Here is a 22,988-nt window from a genome sequence, read left to right as displayed (position 1 = left end):
AACATTAGCGTCTTATAGCGCTAGACTAGGAAATTTAAAAGGCAATATATTGTTTTCATTACTTTTTTTAATAAAGTGGTATTTCAAATGTCTGGAACGACAGTCTCGGTAGATTTTTGAACGTTGTTCCGGACAATGTTGTGCGTACGTTTCATGTGCGAGTTGAGGCCTACAAATTGTGAGAATCTGGCTTCACAGAGTTTGCAGACAAATTTCTTAATTTCCGAATGTATTTGTCGATGCCTGATGAGCGAATGGCAACTGGTGAATCCCTTGCCGCATGTCGTGCAAATCTTATCTCGTATATTTAAATGGCTCTTGATGTGGTCCGACAAATCAACCTTCTTTAGAAAGTCCTTCGGACACATGGTACACTTAAATGCCCTGATCTTGGTGTGTATGGCAGTGACATGCAGCTTTAATTGAGATCGCAAACGAAAGGCCTTGCCGCATTGCTCACAGAGAATATTATTACCGGTATGGGTGCGTATGTGGAGGCGAAGGTCTGAGTTAACTGCGAAAGTTCTGTCGCAATAATTACACTTGTGCGTCTTTCCAATATGAAAACGTTGCATATGCGTAGATAGCTCAGCGCGTCCCACAAAACGACGCTCACATGTTGAGCACTTGAAGGGCAACTCTCCGATGTTATGCACCTTGCACATGTGCGCTTGCAGCACATGATCTGAGGACGTCTCCTGTTGGCACAATTCGCAAATTAGCTTTTGCTTGAACATTTTGGGTGGCAAAAAGGCACAGGCTTTCAAATAAAACTGCTCCGACTCATTAGACGTTTTAATCGCATGCTTTGTACTCTTATAGTACCACTGGCGCAGGCACTGTATGGCGAGGTAAATGTCATCACAGTTGATGCCGCCACTATGTGGCACCACGGTTTCAGCTGCCATCGTTTCATAGGCTTGCTTGCGAGCCGCAATGCTTGAGAAATCCTTGTGTTTATTGTCGTAGAGCTGCGGAAAGTTGGCATACAGGTGTATAAAGTCTGTCGTGAATTGGTTGCGCTTCGAAAAGTTTAACTGCAAGGCGAAGGTGTCTTTAAAAACTATTTAAAAACATTATGATTTTTAAATGGTACCTGAATTATTGAATTTTTAAAGGCGTGCATTTGATCTTGACATGCTTTTAGGAAGGCACAGCTGGTGTAGTGATTGAAGGCCACCGAACTTGGCTTTTGGCTGCCGTTCAAAACACGCTTTTTAACTGTATTGTACTGAATGTGCAACTTGTTAATGGCTGCTTTTAGAGAATGCTCTGAGAACATGACCGATATTTTGGAGTCTAGCTCCGTTATGAGCTGTTGATATGCAGCTTTACATGCAGTTGGATCTTTATAGTTGCTATAGCCGGGATTCCAAAGGCAGGGTTGACTCTTATAGGACTCTATAAAGATCAGAGTGCGCGGATCTCGTCGAAAAAATGATGGATTGAACTGATATATAAGCAATTTTAGTAAATATATTCTTGCTCAGAAGACTTGTGTACTTACCTTGTATGTAGGCGAATATGATATGGATCTCTGTTCCTCGTCATCTTCCAACTGAGCCCTTAATTCACTCGCCGTTTCAACTGTGTCATTTTCGCTCAAGCTGGTCTCGGACAGCGATGAACAGGGTCTGGACATATCCGCCTCTGCAAGGGTATTGTATTCGCTGTCTACTTCAGGCTCTTCAATGGGTGCGCTCATGACATTTTCCTCAATACAGTCCTTATCCACAGCAATTTGATCTATTTCCAAACAAATTGAGTTGTCCTCAGGCTTTAAGCCGTGAGTATTCCGAAAGTGCAACACGAATTCCTGCCATTTGTCGATTTCCATGTCTATTGTACAATACGAGCAACGCATTAGAAAGCTTTCAAATTCGCCAACTCTGCTCATAATAAAGCCGCAAGTTTCCATTTCAGTTTCCAATATTCGTTTGGCATTTAATTAAAATTATAAACAATGCAACACACAATGGCTTGTAATCAGCTGGCTTGCAGAGCTGCCAGCTAGTTTTTCACGTCAAATAGGTAGAAATACGCAGCAGCTGGCAACTCTGCTACAGCTCTACAGTAGTATTTGTTTACATGTCAGGCGACCGTACGGGAGCTGGATCTTGTAATGTTCAAGCAAAACAAGTTGCAATGGACGAGCACAAATGTCGCCTTACATACACGTTCTATATGCTAACATTATTCCTGTGCGGCGCACTGCTCTTTCTAATAGGCTTCTTTCCGGCTTCATACTCCGTTGCAGAACAGGAAAAGACCGTGCCCATTGACCGGCCAACAACACTACACGGTGAAAAGTAAGTTGATTATCAGTAGTTATGAATACTTAAATTTAGTTGCCACATGTACTCACGCCTACGACTGCTTGCAGACTGAAGCCACCGCCGGCCAACTATGACTCTTTTATACTTTTTCTGATCGATGCGTTGCGAGAGGACTTTCCCAGAGAGTCGACAATGCCGGCGGTCCATGAGAGAGCTTGTCTCAAGCTGAGTCTCCACGTGGACATACCGACTGTGACAATGCCACGGCTGAAGAGTATCACCACCGGCACATTGTCCAATTTCATAGACATTGCGCTCAATGTGGGCCACACAGAGCAAGTGGAGGATTCGCTGCTGCATCGCCTGAAACAGCGCAAAGCTGTTGTTTCCTTTGCCGGCGATCACACTTGGGTTCATCTCTTTCCCAGTGAATTCACACGTCAGGCGGCCAACAATGATTCATTTTACGTAAATGATTTCAATGAGGGCGACAGAAATGTGACCAGTGTCCTAGCGCAGGAGCTGGAGAAAAACGATTGGAAGCTTTTGATATTGCATTACTTGGGCTTGGATCACATAGGTCATGTTGAGGGCAATGCCAGTCCCAGAATTAAAACCAAACTAAAGGAAATGGACGACGCTGTCAAAAAGATATTAGATCATAAGGTAAGTAATTTATGATAAGTATGTGCTAAGTCTGCAGTTAATCTAATCTTACATTTTATACACAGAATATGGCCAACTATTTACTTATGCTGACCGGGGATCATGGTATGGCCGATGGCGGTGGCCACGGCGGCAACACGCCCGCAGAAACCACGGTGCCACTATATTTGTATAGCAAGAACTGCAGCAAGTATGCGTAAGTAAAGAGCTACTTCTTATGGTTTGACCTTTGCAATAACCATATTTCTTAGGCCAAGCACAAAGCGCTACAATCAAATTGATTTGACGCCCACGCTGGCGCTGCTGCTGTCGATTGAGATACCGACCATGTCCATTGGCTGCATCATACCGGAGATGCTGCAGACGTTAACGCTGGAGCAACAAATGTATGCCTACTTCTACAATGCGCATCATCTGCTGAACAAGGCTCGAGTCAAATTCGGGCATGAGAACGTCCGTAGTAGTGGTAAGACATACGCGTATGAACCATGCTATCCAGTAACTAATTATGTTTATTCCTAGACTACTATCATTGGTATCAGAACGCTACGTTGCTGCACAAGCAGCTGCTGCAGCCACTGCGCATTGGGGACGGCAGCGGCGCAAGCAAAGTGCATTACCAGAACGCCAAGCTCAACTATTTGCGCGTTGCCCGTGAGATTTCCGGCCAGCTGTCCGAATCACTGGTGAAATTCGATTACGGATTTATTGCCGTGGGACTGGCGCTAACAACTGCGGTACGTCTCGATAATTATTCAGTATTGTATATTTTATTTAGGACGTACTCTTATGTACTTTCCTTTACAGAGCTCCTTGCATCTTATATTGAGCGTATTATTTCTGGACGTTGCTGCAGAGCAACTACATTTGCATAGGCTGAATGTGGTTCAGCTGCTGTTCTCTCTGGTCATCGGAATCCTACTGAATGTAGTTGCTCATTTAGTGGATCTAGTGCTGACCAGTTCCATGCTATACGGTCTTCTCTTACTGCTGCCCATAATTGCTTCCGTTTATTTAACCATTGATGTGGTTCAAGCACTGCTCAAGATCGCCCTGCCACCTCTTTACTCGCGACGCTTGAAGCTATCTATACCCTTGCCAATGCCGCTACTGGTGTGCTTTGCTATACGCATGTCCACGTTGGGCTCCTCGTCATTCATTGAATTCGAATACAAGACCTGGTATTACTTGGGCAGCACACTGTTGCTGCTGACCACACTCAGGACGCTGCGTCGTCGCATTACCAAAGCGAATGTGGAGCTGGATGGCCGGCATCTGCACAAGATTGCCTCGGCTTGCGTCTGGCAGCAACGCAAGATCTTCGTGGTGCTGATACTGCTCACACTCATGCGTTATCTGCATAGACTGTCGGCCATTAAGAGCACGCTGATGATATTCTCCTTATTTCTATATTGGGCACGCCTGCGCAAATTCACCGACACAACACAGACCGTATTCAAGGGTCTTGCATTTCTGCTAGTCTACTGTTTCCGTGGCCTGAACGGTCAGGTGCACTTCTTTGAGGTACCCGAGTATGTGGCGTAAGTTTTGCATATCCTATATACTTTAATTTATCAATAATCTAATGCTAATGTATATTCTACTGCAGCGCTCGCTGTATGTTACCCGTGCTGGTGCTCTTCTGGTGTTGCCTGGCGCTGGTCTTCGTCCTGGGCTACCGCACGGCACTGCCGCAAAAGAAAAGCGGTCTCAGTTTGCTGGATGAGCAGCCGCAGAGCAACCTGCTGAAGCTGCTGCAAACGAATATGACGTGTTCGCTGATGCTGGTGGCGCTGCTTTACAAGGTGCAAAATATTGTGCTGTTGCCCACGATGCTCATCACGCTGGACGAAACGTACAAGCTGTGCGATGCGTATGGCACCACCGCGCGCAAGTTCTCGGTGCGCATGGTGCATGTCTACAAGATAATCATGACCATATTTGTGGCCAGAATGTTTTACTTTTATCAGGGCAACTCGAACAGTCTGTCGACAATTGACCTGAATCCCGGCTATATTGGCCAGACTAGCTATAATCCCATCATTGTTGGACTCTTTGTAACGCTGAACACCTACAGCGCCGAAATACATTCCTTTCTGTATCTGATTGTGCACACCCTGCGCACGGATCTGCGCAGCGTTGGCATCATCCAGTTGCAGCCGCCATATGCTAAGGCAGCCGATTCGCTGGTGATCCCACTGTATGCTGCTCTGGTATTGCTGCCGGTGGCCATTTATCTGTGCCTGATGTTGGTCTTTCGCTATCATCTATTTATCTACTCCGTCTTTTCACCCAAAGTGCTCTACGACTGTTATACTGTATTGGTATTCTATTTGGTATTCCTATCAACGAGTTTGTACTTTAAATTGTTTAAACATGACGCTTAATTATTAAATAATTTAAAAGCTTTAAAACTTTAAAACCTTACTTCTAATTGCCCTCCACACGAAGCGCATAGTGTATGTCATCGGCGCTAACGTTGAGCAGAATCTTCTGGTAGAGATCATGGCGCGAGTGCTCGGAGATGATGAGACGCTCGGCGCCCAGTTTGGAGCATAGATGTAGAGCGCGTCCCGGCGCTGGCAGCGCCACGCCCATAAAAGCAGCAATTGTCTCGATCTGCGTGTAAACGCCCATAAACGTTGTCTCCTCGACGCCGGTGCGTGTCACCTCCGCTGCAACGGCTTGCAGAAAGATCTGCTCCAGTCGTGAACAGTTCTTGATAGCCTGCACCTTTGCACTGGCTATCATCTCGGCCAGCGCCTGCTGCACATGCAGCATAGTCACACACTTGGCTGCACCTCCTGGCTGAGATTCGACGCTGTCGGCAATTTCCGTCGCACGACGACAAATATCGAGGGCACGACGAGCATCTCCAGAGACGGCGGCTACTTTACGTGCCACCAGCTGCACAGCCTCGCCCTTGAATGCCTCGGAGCCGGCCAGACGCGCAGTGACAATTTCCTGCAGCTGCTTATGTGTGTAGGGCTGGAAAGTAAGACGTGTGAGTCCCAGACGTGACGTTACCTTGCCTGAAAGAGTATTGCAGGGATTAGCTACTGTTTACAGATATGCAGGAAGTTGCTTTAGTGCTTACCCATCAGCAAACGCTCGGGCAGATCCATTGTATTGGCTATGGTGACCACCACGAGCCTGGCCGCCGATTTTGTCGGCCAGTCGAGCAGATTGTAAACCACATCCTGGCGCCGATTGCACAGTATGTCCAACTCGTCCACCAGCAGCACCGTGGTCACGCGACGCGGCGCCGCCGTTGTAAAACGCTTCTCGAGCAGCGTGTGTGCATGCTCCCAGGACACGGTTTTGCCCGTCAGCTGCTTGTAGATCTGCACGTAGGCCTGACGCGGCTCGGTCAGACGCATGCCGTTAATCTCCAAAAAATCAAAAGCAGGCAGCTCATCCTGGGCAACCAGTCGCTGCAGCGTGCGAATGACGCCAGTGACCGTCGCCGTTTTCCCGGTGCCCGGCACGCCCGAAACGTACATACAACCACCGCACTGATCCTGAATTTTGCCTTCCAGAAAGCTGTAGATATTGTCAAACTCCTTTTCGCGACAGGGCAAGCTCTTGGGCACCACCGAAACGTGCAGTTGTTCGCGAGCCAGCTGCAACTGCGACTTGTGCCGCTCGTCCACGAGCTGATGACGCTGCTCCAGGCTAGGACTCAGCTCGCCGGCTCGTATCTTCTTCAGCTTCTGCGATGGCGTCAATGGAGCACTCTCCTTGAGTTTTGTAGCCGTTGGTTGCTTTGCGGTACCCGTGGTGCTCATGCGCCGCGGACGCGTCGGTGTCTTTTGGCTTGACATTTTGGGCACGTAATCGGCATCGGCCGCCTCATCCGTGAGTTTGGAGCGACTTCTCTTGGGCGTGGAGATGATCTCGTTGTCTTTAAATATGCGCTGCTCCACAATATTGGACAGCTGAATGCTGCGTCTGGGCGTGCCCTCGGCTGTAAATAAAATAGGATTAATAAATGCCCATGCACGGTTCGGTAAGTTACCTACCCAGGCGTGTGGTGGCAGACTTGAGAATGCTTTTGCGGCGCGTGGAGGGTGTCAGTTCTGTGCCCGCAAACTCGAGCAGCTCCTTGGACTTCTTTGTGGGCGTATGATAGATATCTCCAGTGCTGACACCCAAACGCTTGCGTCCCTGTTTGCTGCTTGGTGTGTCGCTGATGTTGTCAGCGGCCACTACCAAGGGATCAGCAATTATATTATCGTCCAACGATTCGAGACGCACCGATTTTCGTCGCTCGGAGATGCGCAACTTAATTTTCATGTCATTCGACGGCGTCTTGGGATCTGGCGTCTGCTGCACAATCGAATAGTTCAAGCAATCCGAATCAGCTGTGCTGTCGGCGCCCTTGTCCAGACTTAAATTCAGATTGCGACGGGCGGCTGATGCGCGCGACTTTGGTGTTGCAACTTTGGGATTCTTTTCGGTCAATGGGGAGGCCGTTAGATAGTTGGCATTGATCTCGGTCTCGACACCGTCAGCTGATGCCACTGCGCTCAGGCTCTTCTTTTTCTCGGATAGGCGTACCACGCTGCGGCCGCCCACAATTTTGATGGGCGACACCTTGTTCTCGCAATTGAAATAGTTGTTGACGTCAACGAACTCCACTGGAGCAGCACTGTCTGCGGCTGTGGAGACGCGTCTGCGCGAGATGGATTTGCGCGCGGAGCCCGCACTAGCATCTCGGGTGGAGCGTCTCTTGCGTGCCGAATCCGTTCCATCTAGCTGAATCTCCAGGGGAATAAGGCGATACGCGTTTCTTACCTTTAAGAATTTGTAGCGCGACACGAACATTGGACATTTATTGGTTACGTTGTGCTGTTTAATTATCTGCTGGGCAGTTTGCTGGGAACTGCCTTCCAGCACAAGACACTTGCGAAAAATGGAGCCCAAGGCCACGTCGTTGTCGTATAGCCGATGCTCCTCTATAACTTCAATGTCGAAATCTAAGGCCAAGCCGTCCACATCGAAATACTTATGCGGTATGGCCTGCGGGCGTGAGTACCACTGGACTATAGCGCGACAGGATTCCTTGGCGGTCATTTCCCGCAGCTCGTAGAGATGTAGGATCTTGGCAATGTCACAGCCCTCCACGGTGTCGGGCTCTGCTGCATCCGCGTTGGCAACCAAAATGTAGTCGCCCACAGTCAGTGTAAGTGGTCCATACACACACTTCTTATAAAAGTACACGTTTCTGTGCTCCAAACTCTTGACGGATGCGTCTCGGTTGTGGCTGCCGATCCAAATGACCTGCTGAACAGCGCTATTTTCATTTTCGTTATTAACCATCACGGTATATCGTGTATGTATGTCGTCAAATAAATGTTCTTAGTCAGCTATTGAAGAAATGGGTTGTGTTCTACTTTTGCTCTCTTTTTTTTTTATACAACAATAAAATCAGCAGTTTGCCGCGCTAGGCACTCGTTTTGGCGCAAAAACAAATTGTACTCGAACGATCATTAATTATTATCGATGCTTTCAACACAAGGTATCGATGTGTTTGTTAGTGTGTAGTGTGTGCAGCCCTGGCTTTGAACTTCTTCAACACTGAATAATTAATGAATCATCCGGAAGGAGGGCTTATGGAAGCACAATTCAAGGATTTGTGGACTTGCGGTTTCTTTTTGTCCAAGGAACCGTACAAGGAATTAGCCATAAGATGTTTTATGTGCGACAGATTGTGCTACACCATTCGAGAATTTCAAAAACACTTGGCGCTCACACATTTGAACAAAGAAGAAGAAGGAATAAATAAGCCGGTCTCAATAAAAACAAGTCCGTTGAATAACGATCCGTATCTGGGGCTCTGCGAAGTTGAGGTAAATAAATAGAATTAAATCATTGACATTAAGTTAGTAATCCGCCAAAATTATAGACTGCACTTCAGCTAGCTGAAGTTGTTAGTAAAATAAATACTTGCGACAGGTTAGAGGAGGAAGAGATTTCCTACGAGAATTATTGTGCTGAAAAACTTGAATACCCCATTACTGAATCAATTGTTGACTCTGTCCAACAAGCAACTACTCCAGCCACAGAGAATATTATTTGTGAACAGTCCAAAAAACAGGAGCAGTGCAAGAAATTCAAAAAGCGCGCCTCTAAGACCAAAAAGGATGACTTTGTGTGTGAGCAATGCGGACTCATATTTAAGGAGCGCTTTCGGCTACAGGAACATCAACGCGTGGCACACGAAAAGCTGCGTCGTTTCCTATGCAGCAAGTGCCCCAAGACGTATGCCCGCAAGACCCATCTAAATGATCACATGCGTTCCCATTCGCAGCAGCGCGACTTTGTCTGTAACGTGTGCGATAAGGCGTTCCGACGCTCCCAGGAACTGACCCGCCACAAGCTGCGTCACCAGCCGGCAAAGAACTACAGCTGCCAGCGATGCGATGCCAAGTTTCGCCAGCATTCGGGCTTGTATTATCATGTCAAGATTAAACATAGCAAGCACAAGGTAAAGGCTGGCGCATGTTAGTGGAGCAGCAGCTGGAGGAGAGGCTTGTACATTGGTATATATTGGTATGCGTATGCTTTTATTTATGATTACTGATAATTGAATAAATTGTAAGCTTTTTTGGGTACGTATTGAGTACAAGTATCAAGCAATTTGAATCAAACATTTTGCATTGCATGCATAACAATTTTTTGTTTTTTATTTATATAACATTTATTCTGAACGTTTTTTATCTCGCTTCTATTTTGATGGCCTGTGATTTTGAGTCCAATTAAATAAATCAACATTGAAGCATAAACGACACGTGAACTACATAAAAGTGTACGCAAATCAAGTCGTAAAAGTTTTTTTTGGGCTGCTTAAATTAAAATCAATCACAATCCATATATACATACAAAATATAATAATACTAAAAAATGCTTAAAAATTATGAAGTTAATGAAATTAATGAAATCACTGGTTGCTTTCAAGAGAATTGAAAACTTATTGAAGGACTAACTCAAACAGTACGTTAACGAATGCTTGCTACGAATATTAAGCACATATTTTAGTGTTTGGTTTGGGTTGGGTTGGATGCGGGATCAGAGGAGCCTGATCCGCTAATTCGCTTGAAAGGTGCGCCAAGTGTTTTGTGTGTGCGGTGTGGGTGAGTAAAACTAACAGAGATATTCATATAAGATGAGTTAATGCTTTTATAGTTGCAGATCTATTCAATATCGTGGAAGCGGAGGATGGCGCGACCGGGTATTTCGGAATTGCACAGTTTCTGTATGACCTCGGCGGCCTGCTCGCACGGGAATACCGAGTACGGTGGCGGCTCGATCTTTTTGTTTGCCACCAACTGCACCAGTTCGGCCAGCTGCTCGGCGGTGCCATTCGATATTGGTATTATTTCCTGCTGGTACTCATTCGATAGCCTGGAGAATTTCGGTAACAGCTTCTCGGCCACCTCCTCGCTAATCAGCACGACGCCGCCCTTGGACAGGCAATGCATGGAACGATGCAGACTTCTGGAAGTTGTGCCAAAATCAATAACCACATCAACAGCGCCGCCACACACGTCCTTGGTGCGCTCAATGAGCTGCGGCTCATACAGACACTCGTTCCACTGCACAACGCTGACACTGCATGCAAGAATTAATATTTAGTTTAGATAGTTGGCGATAAGTACGCGGCGTAAAATGCTCACTTCTTAATCTCTGTAGCTAAGCGGAAACCTTCGTCCCGGAGACTGGCCACCGTTATGTCCACATTGTGTGCACCAGTCGATGCAAAATGATAGGATGCAATACGCACCGCCCAAAGAGCCAAGCCACCTGTGCCAACGATTAAGATTTTACACTTCTTATTGGGATCCGTGGCGGCGCGCTGATTTAGTATCTCCGTGACAACAGCTTGCGCTTTGAATACAGCATTCATGGCCAGCAGTGCGCCTGTCGGCAGCATCGCTGCCTCCTCCATGGGCAGACTATCCGGGATCGGTACAATGTGCTTCAGATCGGGCACCACCAGCAGCTCTGCATAGCCGGCAGGTGTCTCATCAAACGGATAGACAATGACGCGCTGTCCAATGCGCAGGCCACAATTGTTTGCCTCTGTGATCTCCGAGCCCAGCGCCTCAATTACGCCGGCCACCTCGAAGCCAGGAAAGAATGAGCCCTCACGTATGCCCTGATGAGCCGGCGATGACATCGATGTCATCGATGTGCCCGACGGGCAGTAATCACTCAACTCCGACGAAACTGACGACACGCTGGTTATCGAATTGGAGCGGTCTCTGCGACGATAGCAGGCGCCAGCGCAGACAATCTTGATGCGAGCGCCATGTGCCGGTGTATCCTCAATGGGCACGAAAAAATTAAAAACACAATTCTTTACGCCCGGTCCGGGCGACTCAATTGACACTTGACGGCACAATTTGTTCATGTTGTGCGTGTTGTGATGATGATGTTCGGAATCGGTCGGCGGCAGAGCAGACGTCAAGGAGAGTGCGTCAAGCGACAAAGAAGAGGTATCTGTTGTTCCGCTGAAAAATAAGAAAATCACATTCAATTTAAGCATATATATATGTATTAATATGCGTGGATACTTATTTATACTTGTCGGGAGCACAAATTTTATTTGCAAAAATATATTTTCTAGAGATTTAGAGGTCGTACCAAGATCAAGAAGATATTTAGCAAAGAAATCAGTTCAGTATTGTAAGAATTACGAAAGAACATATTGAATACACAAAACTGGACTTCTAATTTACTATGAAATGTTCAAAAGAGCCTCTCGATAAGATAACAAATAATAAATTAAATAAATTATTTCGCCTAATATCTTAGTACAAGCATATGTAATGTTTATATCAAATTGCTTAGCATTTATTCTTTAGACGAGTTCGTACGCGCTTTATCGTTTACATAGCCCGATTTGGAACAAGGTCAATTTGTTTGCCTTTTGCTTTGGAAACTCATTTGTTTTTCATTACACAACAAAAATGCATGGCAGATTTTTAGAGAGCCATGAAATAATATTTGATTGATCCTCACATCATGATATTAAATTTATTTCTAAACAACTTCTCTTTGTTTCCTATATAGAATAATCTTAATTTCAATGTCAACCACAATAAAGTTGACTTTAATGTAAAACCTATTTGCTTTCTGTACACGATTCAGGTGGAGACAATGGGGGAGTAGCTTGTGTCTAAAATGTCAAGTGTACAGGTGTGCTTCTATATAAATATGCAATAGATCTTTATCAATTTATGCAAACAATTCGTTATGTTTTATTTATTGAGCATTTGGCATGACAGTATTTATGAATATTGATCAATTCACTTGACAGATTGATGTAAGTGTTTGCGCCCTGGCACGAGTATCCGATAATTACAGGTAGATACTAGATAATTTATATAAATTCAGCGTGTGCTGGATTATTTTGCATTTATCTCATTAAAATCACTTGAAAAATTTCTATTTTATTTTTGTTGCACTCATTATGAAAATCGTTTAAAACTTTAGTTTTATGACAGCAATTGAGAAAGTCAATAAAAATCTATATGGGCTTTACCTTATTGAGCTAATCATATTGTGCTGCTGACTGCAAATATCGACCGGCATTTTATTATTTTATTGGCTTTGCTTATTTTTTGTTTGTATTTTTATTTTTTAATTAGCGATAATACACATTAAAAATGTTATTAACTTTATTAACTATGCTTGTTTAGGTTCTTCAAACACTTTTTCACTGTCTTTACACAGAGTTTCACAGATTTTTCTTTTTTTTTTTCTTTTTGAATTGTAGTAGCTCTTTCCAGCACTGGACTTGTCGAGCGCAATTCCAAAGAACAACTGAAATTTTCCTGAGACGATGCACGCTCTAAAAAGCAAAATAAACCGGCAGCAGCGACGACGTCGGCGTCAGCAGAGGTGGAATGAGTTGAAAAACCAAAAGCTGCACACACACACAGTTACACACACATACACACGGATAGATACATAATACAAGCACGCAATGCATGCACTGAGCGCGTGTACTGAGAAACACATACAAACTAAATTTGTTCTAGATGCTTGGATACCTCAAAATTGCTAATTTTAATGGAATATTCAAAAACAAATGAAACCCAAAGAATATATTATTCAGTGCAAATATCAGGCGCCCACTTTTTTGTTAGATTTCCACTAGTTTATTTAATATTAGCTTTGATTTGAACACAGCAATTTTTGTCAGTGTTAGCAGCCAGTGTTGTTGTTTATCTTTTGTTTATATTCATTTGTATGTGTGCACATATGTCCGTTAATCGAATTAAAAATTCTGAACAAAACAAATACGGAGCGGTTCGTAAACATAATCAAAGTAAAAAACAAAAACAAACTGTATACTATATTCTATTTACCATAGATATATGTATATACGTACACATATTAATCGGGGTAAGCGGCAGATTTATGGCCAAAACAAATATAAACAGAACTGCGACGCGTGGTGGTGTTGTCAACCGGCCCTCAACTCTTATATTCTCGACATTTTCTATAATATTTTTAAAAATATGTTAATGAATTAAGAAAAACATCTTACGAAAAAACACTGCATTAGTCACGTTCCAAGTCGCTGCGTGTGGCATTACGTAGTAAGAAAGCTATTGAGATAGTACACTACTCATTGATTATTTTTATTTACAATTAAAAAATTGTTATTTATTGTTTGTTTCAACTCAAAACAAATAAACAACTTTGTACATACACAAACGCATCGATTATATACGCACACAAGCTTACACATGTACATACATATCCACACTTATCTAAGTGTGAGCGCTTTTTGTTTGCTAAAGCGAGCAAGAGAGATGTTTGAATGGAAATGAGGGTCAACACCAGTACTACCACAACAACAACAACAACAAGCACAATACAGCCAACAAACATGTGAGTGCTGCGTGATTATCACGCACTCAACGCGTGCAAAATACATGAGCCGGCAAACTGCTCGCTCTCACACACTTTGTCGCTCTCGCTCTCTCTCTCTCTCTCCCTCTGTTTCTCTTTTTCCATCTTCTTCTTTCTTTCTCACTCTCTGCAGCTCTTGTTTTGGTTCTCAATCTCACCCTCAACTCCGCTTGGCTGTGAAAAAGCGCATTGGCCGTTGGCCGCAAGCTACTCAAGTTATGGAATTGGTGCGCTAAAAACAGAATGTGGAGATAGAAAACGCAATGCACATACACATGTACACATGTACATAAAAACAAACAGACACATACTATATACATACGCACATCTTTTGTGCGTAAAGCTGTCTTTGTTCTTTGTTGCCAAACATGAATTTACGCCTTAATATCTTCGCATCCTGATAATAAAAATTTCAGAAATCATTTTGCAGCCTCGTGAAAATGCGATGAGGTCAATTTTTGACTGAGAACATTTCGCAACACTTAAAATGTAAACATATTGAATTATACGATATGCATATATGTATGTATGTACATGTATGTGTAAATACATACGCAGTGCTTTACGGCTGCAGATCGAAAAAAGCGAAAGTCCCATAAAATTGGACAATGTAAACCTTGCGACACACGAACTTATTGCTACTTCACATATGCATACGCACAGATATTAACATTAATTAAACTCAATTTATGTTATCAATAAAACTCTCATGTTCAATAAAAGAAATAATGCCAATGGCACAGTAGATGGGTCAATTGTTTGTGAGATCAGCTCATGAAGGCTCGTCAAATGCTAAATAATTGATTTATTATTATTTTGAGCCACACTTTAATTGGAAATGGAATTCTCCATTCAATTTAAATAATAGAAACATTCATTTGAATAATGATTGACAATGCATTTGTGGCGCCAACGTGCCTTAAAAATGTGGCCCACTTGCTTTTAACGGCATCCCACAGTTGCTCCGGCGGGCAGCTGATTTACATGCCGGGGAAATGTAACAAATTATGCATCAGTGAGATATTAAATTTTTATTGTATTTGCTTGCATTTAACCGGAATCAACTGTACACAGGCCGATGCTATTTTTAGGCCCTTTGTGTTATTGGCGATGATCAACACAAAAGACCAGCGTCCACGTTTGCGGCTTGTGATTATGATTTCTGATATGAATTTAATTTACAATCGTCGATTATATATGTCCATCTATATATACATATACACACACACACACATATATATATACTATTAGAATCTGAGTGCGGATTTCTTTTGTTTTCAATTTCAAGACTGGAGCACTTGCGTTGTCGAGTGGAATATCCAGGGACTGATAGGATGCCACGAGCTGCTTTTTTATTTACTATGCACTCGATGGTCATTGGAGAAGTTGTTTATGCATGATAGCATTATAAGATTACAATTTAAATATGTTTTTATTATGGTATACAAGAATATTATGTATGTATGTATTATGTTGGCTTGAATGTACATACATGTAGGTAGATGTATATGTGAGTGGGTTCACGCAGACGCCCAGTTTTGGCACGCCAGTTACGAATTACGCAGTAAATGTGCCACAGGAACACAATTTGCCAATAACACGGAAATTTGATACCCAAATCTGAGCAATCCTTGTTTTTGTAGGTTTTTTTTTTTTGCTAACGGGGTGTACCCAATACAATACGCCTCGTCCATATGTCATAAACGAATTGCGTAATTTTACTTAATTATCAGCTTACCTTATAAAAAATATTATTATAAATCGACACAATTTGTAGTTACTGGAAGGTTCTCCAGTTAAAAAATCTTCTTTGCTTTTATCAAAATAGTCCAAAATTGAATGTTAACTTTGTCCACGCTCCTAAAGCGCTTTTAAAAATGCAATACTTTTTTGCGCTACTTGTTTTTCTTGCAAATCCTTTTTCACTGTTATAGACAAACGTTGCCGCACGGCATACAACTCAAAGGAGGAAACGTTTGACTTTGAAATCTCCTTTGCTGGATACTAACAAAACAGCAATGTAAGTGTAAATATAAGAAACGCGTCTGCGCAGTTTAAGTGCCAAAAGTTTGCATTTCAAATTTAACTACCAGAGCTCCAACGTATTTAACAGCACAGCTCTTAACAAAACTGAGCAACACTGAATATTCCACGCCATTTAGCTGACTGATATGCACAGCGTGACAAAAAGCTGGCTACTCTAATATTAATTATTGTTAAGCGCGCCTTTATTTGTTGTGGTTTTTTTTTTAGACTTTCACCAACAGCACAAAAATCAATAGAAAAAGGTCAAAAATAAGTGTAAGTACGTAATTAAGATATTCTAATAACCATGCGCAATGCGTCACGATTGATTTTCGCCTGTTTTAAGATATGCCCCTCGACAAATATGTCCGATTCGTATTGCAAATAGTTGACGCACTTTTCCACATACAGCAAAGATTCCTCAAGCATTTCCCTGGGCGATAGATTCGATTGTAGCGCGATGCGTCGTGTATTCTCGGAAATAGCTGAATGCAGCTCAAAGCAGAGTGTACCCAGCATTCGGACTTCACCTATTTCATAATTTTAGTTAATTGCGAATACATTTTATATGAGGTTAACGGATTGACTTACAGGGCGCTAGAGTTTCATAGAGTTCAATCAGTTCCTTGGCATATTTCAATTTCAATTGCAGATGCTCATCGGATAGTATCATTAGCTCCTGCTGATCCTTAGCAATCAGCTGCACCTGCAGAATCTTAACCTCGCTCAGGTGATAATGTTGCGTGGGCAACCATTTCTCGTAGTGCTTAAGATATCTGGGAGTAACAATGAAGAGTTGATCGCCAGTTTTAGGAGGGCAACCTTGACTTACTTGAAACCATTTTCGGCCGTTTTTTCCATGCTTTGAATATCCTGACTGGCGCGCTCCAATATGCCGTCCACGTACTTTCGCTGCACTTGTTTCTGGCACTCGCGACAGCTGAAACCAAAGACAATTTCGATTTAATAATCTCGTTGGAAAGACGAACCGCAAAAACACAAACCGCCAGCTGCCATGCCAGTCGTCCGCCTTGATCGGCAACAAGAGGCCGGGACACTTGCGATCCTCGCACTTGAGGGCGCTGTAGTTGGTGCCCAGCTCGGTGACGTCCAGGCAGCGCTCGCAGCTGCATTTGAAGAGCTTCGTTTGCATCAGATGCCGCTGTCGATCGGCAGTGCCCCACACGGCGTCCGAGTAACAAATGCTCAAATGCGAGTTCTTTTTGATCTCTTTCGGGGCCCAGAGCATGCAGTGTCCGTGCTTGTTGAAGCTCTTGGCCAGATTTGGTACACACGAGTTTTCCGTAAACGAGGCCGTATAGAATACCGCCACATGTGGCGGATCCGATGTGGGCACCTCGTGTCCATTGATCTGCAGCGCACCAACGGCACGCATGATCTCCTCCTCGCTGAACTTCTGCGTGCGAAAGAATCTGTGCGGGGCAAATGCATTAGTGGAAATATGCACAACATGATTGCATGGATGCATGTACTTGGGTATGAACTGTCCAATGCTGGCCAGGTCAGCCTTCCATTGGTTCGAGCCGCGACGTGTTTGCTCCAACGTTTCCAGCTGCTTGAATTTCGCCGCATTGGCCGGATTCGTCTCGCCAATGAGCAGGCATCTCACCGTGCTGACGCAGGTGTACAGCGGATGCGGTCCATTGAACTCCTGCACGTTCACCTTTTGACCGCGCTCCTGTGTTAGCTGGCACTCGGCCCTGTGCTCGTCCAGCGCGTGGCACTCCGGCCCGCACAGCGGCCAGCCGCACTTGTCGCAGGTGATGTGATCGTTCGGCTCGATGCAGTTCAGGCAGCCCATGCAAACCGGCGCCGAGATTTGGGACGGGCCGCGCATCAGCGGCGCCTCCTTAATAACAATCTCATACGGTTTGATGTTACGTGTGGCCACCAAATGGCGACCCAGCAACTCGTTTTGCGCTATCTGCAATAATTCAGTTTTTGAGGTTAGAATGTTTAGGCAGCTAGCAATTGAATCAACAAAAGTTAATTGGAACCTTAAATGGATAGCACTGGGATTTGTGCGCCTTCCAGTCCTGCTTCTGATGCTGCACCGAACAGTATGAGACCTGGTTGCAGTTGGAGCATTTGTTTTTTGTTGCAGTCTCGCACACTTGACACGGATTCATTCTTTTTCGCAATTGTTCTCTGGGAAATGCCGCCACTCAAATTATAGATTTTCAATTAGAGATTTTCGACACAATGCATGTGCATGCACACACGTTTCCGTTTCACTGCCTCAGACCAGAGCAGCGCCGAGATGTGGGACAAGTGAGATGGGCATATATAGAGAGCATGTAGAGAGCCCGCACGGGGGGCTCTATAAATAGACCACACACAATTAACGTGGGGTGGACCAGTGCTGAGCACAATTCAGTTCTAGTTGGCATCCCAATTGCCCCGAACTAACAGCTGATGGGATGCCAACATAACAGATCCTAAACAGGAAATTCACAAATAACGTACAGTTCTTGAATCGTTTAATTAGTTTTGGTTTTGGCTTTTGTGTTTGTTACTTAAGTTCTTTTATTTTATGTGTTTGCACCATTGGAGGCAACATTATGTACAATTTGTGTGTCTGGAGGTAGTTAAGGAAGGGAGTGGGTTGGGCGGGGTTATTGGGTGTAAATGTACACAAAGCGTTACACTCGCTTTTTTTCATTTTAGATAACTTTCATTCATCTTATTTGGGGGTGGTATCTACAACAACAACTCGTATCTGACGAGGGCTAACGTTGTATGTGTATAATATTTGTTAGCAATCCATACGTTTCAATTTATAAATACAATTTTTACATAGTTTATATATATATAAATATATATATATATATATATATATATATAGCCTCCACCCCATTAAACAGTGAGGTATTTAACTATTTCTAATGCCTAAACTTTGCTTTTGGCCTAAACATCGGCAGCGATTGACACTCATAAAATGCTTCAGTTTTCCGTTTCGCACTGGCTGTCGATCATATATCAGTCTCCTCATTGGCTCCATTTGCCTCGCGCAGCATCACAAATTTCTGCAGCTTAACATTCTCTTTGTTGTTATGATTGCGCAGCTTGTTTCTCTCGCGCTTCTTATCCCGCGCCCCATTAACCTGGAAATTATCACTTTGGAATGGTATTGTGTATTCTGTTTGAAATGCAGTTCCTGTCTCCAGCGTTGCCGTCGCTGTCGCTGTCGCTCTTTGTTCCCTGTCTCGAATATCGTGGTCAGCCTCAGTTTTAGTCAATGCTCCAGAGGCAGCATCCGCTTGCGGATTATAGAGACCTTAACAGTTAAATAATTCTTTAATATTGCTTATAAATTTGATTGCTGCCCATATTTACCTCTCGCACCAAACATCTCGGAGTGCTGTTTGAGGGCATTGCGATTTCGGCCCCGCTTACGCATATTCATGCGCAAAGCTGCGACCTTAATGCTTCTGGCATTCGAACGACGACGCCTTGTGCTAATATTGTTGGTACTGGTTGTGTTGCCATTTGGCATCGTTTCTGTATATGCTGAATCGGGCTTTGTGGGCGGCAGATCCTGCTCAGCTGGCCGCATTTCAGGCCCTGGCGATGATGATGGCGTTGGACTATCGTTGTGGGCTCTGCCCAAATTGCTTTCCGTGTCCGATTGATTGTATTGGTAGATGTCAGTGGAAATGTCCAGATCTTCATCCTCATCCTCGTCATCGTCCTGATCGATTATTTCAATCTCATCGGCCTCATCATCGGACAACGCACTTCTCAGCATTATTTCGGGTCCACCGCCATAAATGCCGCGTAGAAATCGCCAGAGGGGCGCATTCAGCTGCGCATAGTCGGAGCCAGCGCGCACACAGCTGATCGCCGAGCCGTTCAGCAAATTGGTGTCGGCAATGCCCTCGTTGTTAATGGGTCCGGGCTCCTTGTGGGTTATGCCGCGCAGAAACTGCTGCCACGCGCGCAGCCAGGGCATGGCAATCGCATAGATGGCAGTCGCGTCCAGTTCACTTTGCTGCACATTGTATTTGGTAAAGACGGCCAGTTCGTATTGCTGGCGGCGATAGAGCACGTCGGCGGCACGCTTGCATATGTCGCACTCGAACATAATATTAACGGCCGGACCGCCGCCAAAACGGTTGTAGAGAAAGTCCCACAGGGGCTGCGGAATGGGCACGGCAATTTGACTAATTAACGATGCTTTGGAATGTAGAATACCACCGTGTGGGCACAGCATATCCTGATTGTTGATCGGACCCGGCTCTGAGAACGTGGCCAGCCGTGATAGCCACTCGCGTGTCACATAGAATTGTATATCGCCTTCGTATAACGGATTCGAGGTGGACAAATTAATGGCCTCCTCGCGCACCATTTTCATTTGGGGATTGTGTTTTTGGTAGAATAGCACATACGCCTGGCAGTTCTGTACTACATCGGGCGTAACCTCCATCACAAGCTGATCATCAAACTCGTACCAGCGTCCATTCAGAGCGTTGCGCGCATAGCACGTATAGTGACCGCCTCCGACAGTGCCATGGTGACAAATGACCGAGCATAGATTGTACGTGGGCACCAGCGATGTGCAATCCTTATGCAGATACGGCCGCATATCGAAGCCCTCAAGCGGAAAGTACACATGCGAGGATATCTTTGAGCTGTAGGAGAGATCGTGCCTGAAACGCTTCAGATGGATGCACAACACTTCCGGCAAGTTGAGCACACGCGAATACTTGATGCCCGTACGCAACTTGTTGCAGCGTTCGCAGCTGCAACGGAAAATAAATAGAGATTACATATTTGCTTTATATGATAATCAATTCGCCCCGTTTACCTGTACATATTGTCGCCCTTGAGCTCATCTGCGCTGAAAAAACTGGCCATGCAATCATAGAGCGTTACAGATGGACCGAATATCCATGAGCGCACCATATTCCACATCCAGGCAAGCCAGCCCTCATTGCTGCGCGCCGATGCCAGGTCGGCTGCATTAAGGCTCTGTACACTCAGGCTGTGTGTCTGGTGCAGCACATTCAGAAAATCACGGGTCGGTATGGGCAACGATAGATCCTGGAATGTTTCCTCGCGTGTAGAGATCCGATCACAAGTAAGGCACTGCACAGATGATAGCAGTTTGCCGTCGAATACATCGCTGATAATTGAATGTGCCGCCTCCACTGGCTTCGATTCTTGAACTGTCTTCGGGCTTTGCTGTTGCGTTGTGGATGTATCTGATATGGGATTGCTGCTGCTGTTCCGATGCGGCGCTATGTAGTACTCGGTCTTCATTAGAACTTCTGAGGAGCGCTCCGAGATGCTACTCTCACAGGTATCGTACTCGCTTTCTGATGCCGTGGGCGTATGACATGCCTTTGGTACCTCATCGTAATTCTCATCATCGGTTTCGCTTGCCTGCTGCTGCTGTTGTCCTTGTGGTAGCTGCGGCTGTGGCGGCTCCGTTAGCTCCTCGTGCAGCTGATCCATAAAGCATCGCAAGAATTCTTGTGTGTCATGTTGCTGATAGCCGCGAAACATTGGATGTACTGACCGAATGCCATATAAAATACCACGCGGCGCCAGGAAATCTGCAATAATTGAATATTAAATTGAGAAGCATTTCAAATGAGTTGCATATTCTAATTACCCTTTGGATCGTCGACATCCAGCCACATTTCCTGCATCAGGCGTTGATAGCTTTTAGCCAGACCAGCCGGCTTAGAGCGCGGCGTGCTTGCAATATGCTCCACAAGATCGCTGCAGTTGATAAAGTAATGCGTCACCGGAGATAAATTACTGAGCGCCTGCAGAGCCGAATTCATGTAACACGTATTCGCAATGTTCTGCAGGCCGACGAGGCCAGTGCCCGAGCCCGTGGCTTCATCATCGAAGTCATCGCGCCTGGCTAACGAATTAAGCGAACAGCTAAAGAGTTTTCCTTTATCCTGGTATCGCATGTTACGCATCGACAGGCTGTTTATCGTCTATATCAACAAGAGTGCAGGGTATGGGAAAAATTGAAAAGTCATGTAACAGAGTTTGATTCAGCTGGCTCACCTTTTGACCCAGGTCCAATTCGGTGCAGTGTTTACTTTCTATGTATGAGCATTTTTGTGGATTGTTGAAACTCAAACTCATTATATGGTTCGCTTTCGAATGATTAATATTACAACTTTAATTGAGAATTTTGATTAGAGTTAGTTTTTTTTATTTTTGTGGTGCTTTAAACGCTACGCTAGCGAATGTAACTACTGCATTGACCAGGCGGTGTACTGGAAGACCGAAGCTTCCAGAACATGCAAGTTGACCGATGGTTGTATCCACGAATTTTAAAGGACAAAAATCTACCACTTTCGCTATAAAAATAAAAAAAAATTGTTTTTATGCCTTCAGACAGTTCGCTCGAATATAGAGATGGACGATACTTACGCACTTGTTACTTTGTCACGAGTACATATTGCACAGTAGCGAATCGAGTGTAGGTCAAAACTGCCATATTGCTATTGTGACCCTTTAAAAAAAATCAAGGAATTCTCACTTAAGCAGGTTTTGAAACAAATTATTTAATCTATTACATAGGTTCTAGTGTCGGCTTGGCTGGAATTGGCTTTACATGGGTCTCAGTGGCGGCCAGTCGATCAGTTCGGTTGATCCGATAAGATAGTCGATATTTTGCTGTCCTTGGCTGAGTAAAAGAGCGTTAAAAATAAGTAGCGCTTGTTATTCCAATAAAATGTGGGCCTTTTAAGATTTAGGAATCGATTTGATTAAAGTCGCTTCTGTTATAGTTAGAATTTGCCGTTGTTATCGATTGAGCTGTAACCAGTGACCTGCTAAATTCAAAAATTCAAACAGATTCCTGTTAAACTATGAACTAAGACGCGATTTAAAAGAAAGAGTTCACGCTATTAAAATGAAAATCAGTTAACTTAGTTTTGGGCCAGTCACATCATCAAGCTAGCATCGGTTTTTTTTACCGTCTAGTTTTTGAACTTGGTTCCGGAACCGGAGCAATATGTTATTTGTGATCGCTGCAGAGAAAATTATATAATTACCTAATGTACGAACTGGAACTGAACTTCTTGAAATTAGTGTTGAACA

General features: G+C 44.3%; 7 protein-coding genes across 8 annotated transcripts; 2 read left to right on the top strand and 5 right to left on the bottom strand.

The window, feature by feature from the left end:
- Positions 1-49: 49 nt before the first annotated feature.
- Positions 50-2,058, bottom strand: LOC6625259 (zinc finger protein 41). Its single transcript, XM_002050652.4, has 3 exons — positions 1,508-2,058; positions 1,097-1,450; positions 50-1,037 (listed from the first exon to the last, which is right to left on the bottom strand). The coding sequence occupies exons 1-3, from the start codon at positions 1,916-1,918 to the stop codon at positions 84-86; spliced, it is 1,719 nt and encodes a 572-aa protein (XP_002050688.1). The 5' UTR covers positions 1,919-2,058; the 3' UTR covers positions 50-83.
- A 13-nt stretch (positions 2,059-2,071) lies between these two features.
- Positions 2,072-5,329, top strand: PIG-G (phosphatidylinositol glycan anchor biosynthesis class G). The gene is made up of 7 exons (XM_002050653.4): positions 2,072-2,309; positions 2,384-2,942; positions 3,008-3,138; positions 3,194-3,408; positions 3,465-3,679; positions 3,750-4,483; positions 4,552-5,329. Exons 1-7 carry the CDS (start codon positions 2,089-2,091, stop codon positions 5,327-5,329), a joined length of 2,853 nt encoding a protein of 950 aa, XP_002050689.2. The 5' UTR covers positions 2,072-2,088.
- On the bottom strand, positions 5,254-8,415 carry Orc1 (origin recognition complex subunit 1). The gene is made up of 3 exons (XM_002050654.4): positions 6,965-8,415; positions 6,040-6,909; positions 5,254-5,974 (listed from the first exon to the last, which is right to left on the bottom strand). Exons 1-3 carry the CDS (start codon positions 8,262-8,264, stop codon positions 5,373-5,375), a joined length of 2,772 nt encoding a protein of 923 aa, XP_002050690.1. The 5' UTR covers positions 8,265-8,415; the 3' UTR covers positions 5,254-5,372.
- A 101-nt stretch (positions 8,416-8,516) lies between these two features.
- Positions 8,517-10,448, top strand: LOC6625262 (zinc finger protein Paris). Its single transcript, XM_002050655.4, has 2 exons — positions 8,517-8,794; positions 8,851-10,448. The coding sequence occupies exons 1-2, from the start codon at positions 8,534-8,536 to the stop codon at positions 9,451-9,453; spliced, it is 864 nt and encodes a 287-aa protein (XP_002050691.3). The 5' UTR covers positions 8,517-8,533; the 3' UTR covers positions 9,454-10,448.
- Positions 9,585-15,866, bottom strand: Drat (Death resistor Adh domain containing target). 2 transcript variants are annotated; one of them, XM_015173621.3, is made up of 3 exons: positions 15,610-15,866; positions 10,622-11,458; positions 9,585-10,556 (listed from the first exon to the last, which is right to left on the bottom strand). In XM_015173621.3, the coding sequence occupies exons 2-3, from the start codon at positions 11,356-11,358 to the stop codon at positions 10,139-10,141; spliced, it is 1,155 nt and encodes a 384-aa protein (XP_015029107.1). In that variant the 5' UTR covers positions 11,359-11,458; positions 15,610-15,866; the 3' UTR covers positions 9,585-10,138. The 2 variants fall into 2 exon arrangements, with proteins under 2 accessions (XP_015029107.1, XP_002050692.1); XM_002050656.4 differs by lacking the exon at positions 15,610-15,866 and adding an exon at positions 12,493-12,758.
- Positions 15,867-16,070: 204 nt separating this feature from the next.
- SmydA-1 (SET and MYND domain containing, arthropod-specific, member 1) lies at positions 16,071-18,170 on the bottom strand. The gene is made up of 6 exons (XM_002050657.4): positions 17,915-18,170; positions 17,390-17,841; positions 16,901-17,329; positions 16,729-16,836; positions 16,488-16,672; positions 16,071-16,426 (listed from the first exon to the last, which is right to left on the bottom strand). Exons 1-6 carry the CDS (start codon positions 18,044-18,046, stop codon positions 16,185-16,187), a joined length of 1,548 nt encoding a protein of 515 aa, XP_002050693.1. The 5' UTR covers positions 18,047-18,170; the 3' UTR covers positions 16,071-16,184.
- Positions 18,171-18,380: 210 nt separating this feature from the next.
- Positions 18,381-22,296, bottom strand: Usp20-33 (Ubiquitin specific protease 20/33). The gene is made up of 5 exons (XM_002050658.4): positions 21,945-22,296; positions 21,535-21,871; positions 20,725-21,475; positions 19,254-20,659; positions 18,381-19,194 (listed from the first exon to the last, which is right to left on the bottom strand). The coding sequence occupies exons 1-5, from the start codon at positions 22,023-22,025 to the stop codon at positions 18,890-18,892; spliced, it is 2,880 nt and encodes a 959-aa protein (XP_002050694.2). The 5' UTR covers positions 22,026-22,296; the 3' UTR covers positions 18,381-18,889.
- Positions 22,297-22,988: the final 692 nt, after the last annotated feature.

Source organism: Drosophila virilis, chromosome 5 (assembly GCF_030788295.1).
Source record: "Drosophila virilis strain 15010-1051.87 chromosome 5, Dvir_AGI_RSII-ME, whole genome shotgun sequence".
Classification (NCBI taxonomy): domain Eukaryota; kingdom Metazoa; phylum Arthropoda; class Insecta; order Diptera; family Drosophilidae; genus Drosophila; species Drosophila virilis.
This window is presented reverse-complemented; position numbering and strand designations above follow the sequence as displayed.

Excerpts from the sequence above, each read along its gene's own strand:
- LOC6625259 (XM_002050652.4), bottom strand. The coding sequence starts at position 1,918 with ATGGAAACTTGCGGCTTTATTATGAGCAGAGTTGGCGAATTTGAAAGC. Across the intron at positions 1,451-1,507 it reads CATATTCGCCTACATACAAG|TTCAATCCATCATTTTTTCG; the intron begins GTAAGTACACAA and ends CTTATATATCAG. Across the intron at positions 1,038-1,096 it reads TTAAAAATTCAATAATTCAG|TTAAACTTTTCGAAGCGCAA; the intron begins GTACCATTTAAA and ends TTCGCCTTGCAG.
- PIG-G (XM_002050653.4), top strand. The coding sequence starts at position 2,089 with ATGTCAGGCGACCGTACGGGAGCTGGATCTTGTAATGTTCAAGCAAAA. Across the intron at positions 3,680-3,749 it reads GACTGGCGCTAACAACTGCG|AGCTCCTTGCATCTTATATT; the intron begins GTACGTCTCGAT and ends TTTCCTTTACAG. Across the intron at positions 4,484-4,551 it reads GAGGTACCCGAGTATGTGGC|CGCTCGCTGTATGTTACCCG; the intron begins GTAAGTTTTGCA and ends ATTCTACTGCAG.
- Orc1 (XM_002050654.4), bottom strand. The coding sequence starts at position 8,264 with ATGGTTAATAACGAAAATGAAAATAGCGCTGTTCAGCAGGTCATTTGG. Across the intron at positions 6,910-6,964 it reads GTCTGCCACCACACGCCTGG|CCGAGGGCACGCCCAGACGC; the intron begins GTAGGTAACTTA and ends TTTTATTTACAG. Across the intron at positions 5,975-6,039 it reads GCCCGAGCGTTTGCTGATGG|GCAAGGTAACGTCACGTCTG; the intron begins GTAAGCACTAAA and ends ATACTCTTTCAG.
- LOC6625262 (XM_002050655.4), top strand. The coding sequence starts at position 8,534 with ATGAATCATCCGGAAGGAGGGCTTATGGAAGCACAATTCAAGGATTTG. Across the intron at positions 8,795-8,850 it reads TGGGGCTCTGCGAAGTTGAG|ACTGCACTTCAGCTAGCTGA; the intron begins GTAAATAAATAG and ends CCAAAATTATAG.
- Drat (XM_002050656.4), bottom strand. The coding sequence starts at position 12,542 with ATGCCGGTCGATATTTGCAGTCAGCAGCACAATATGATTAGCTCAATA. Across the intron at positions 11,459-12,492 it reads AATATGATTAGCTCAATAAG|CGGAACAACAGATACCTCTT; the intron begins GTAAAGCCCATA and ends CTTATTTTTCAG. Across the intron at positions 10,557-10,621 it reads TTAGCTACAGAGATTAAGAA|TGTCAGCGTTGTGCAGTGGA; the intron begins GTGAGCATTTTA and ends TCTTGCATGCAG.
- SmydA-1 (XM_002050657.4), bottom strand. The coding sequence starts at position 18,046 with ATGAATCCGTGTCAAGTGTGCGAGACTGCAACAAAAAACAAATGCTCC. Across the intron at positions 17,842-17,914 it reads CCCAGTGCTATCCATTTAAG|ATAGCGCAAAACGAGTTGCT; the intron begins GTTCCAATTAAC and ends GAATTATTGCAG. Across the intron at positions 16,837-16,900 it reads GACTGGCATGGCAGCTGGCG|CTGTCGCGAGTGCCAGAAAC; the intron begins GTTTGTGTTTTT and ends CTTTGGTTTCAG.
- Usp20-33 (XM_002050658.4), bottom strand. The coding sequence starts at position 22,025 with ATGAGTTTGAGTTTCAACAATCCACAAAAATGCTCATACATAGAAAGT. Across the intron at positions 21,872-21,944 it reads AATTGGACCTGGGTCAAAAG|ACGATAAACAGCCTGTCGAT; the intron begins GTGAGCCAGCTG and ends TTGTTGATATAG. Across the intron at positions 19,195-19,253 it reads CGAGATGTTTGGTGCGAGAG|GTCTCTATAATCCGCAAGCG; the intron begins GTAAATATGGGC and ends TTAACTGTTAAG.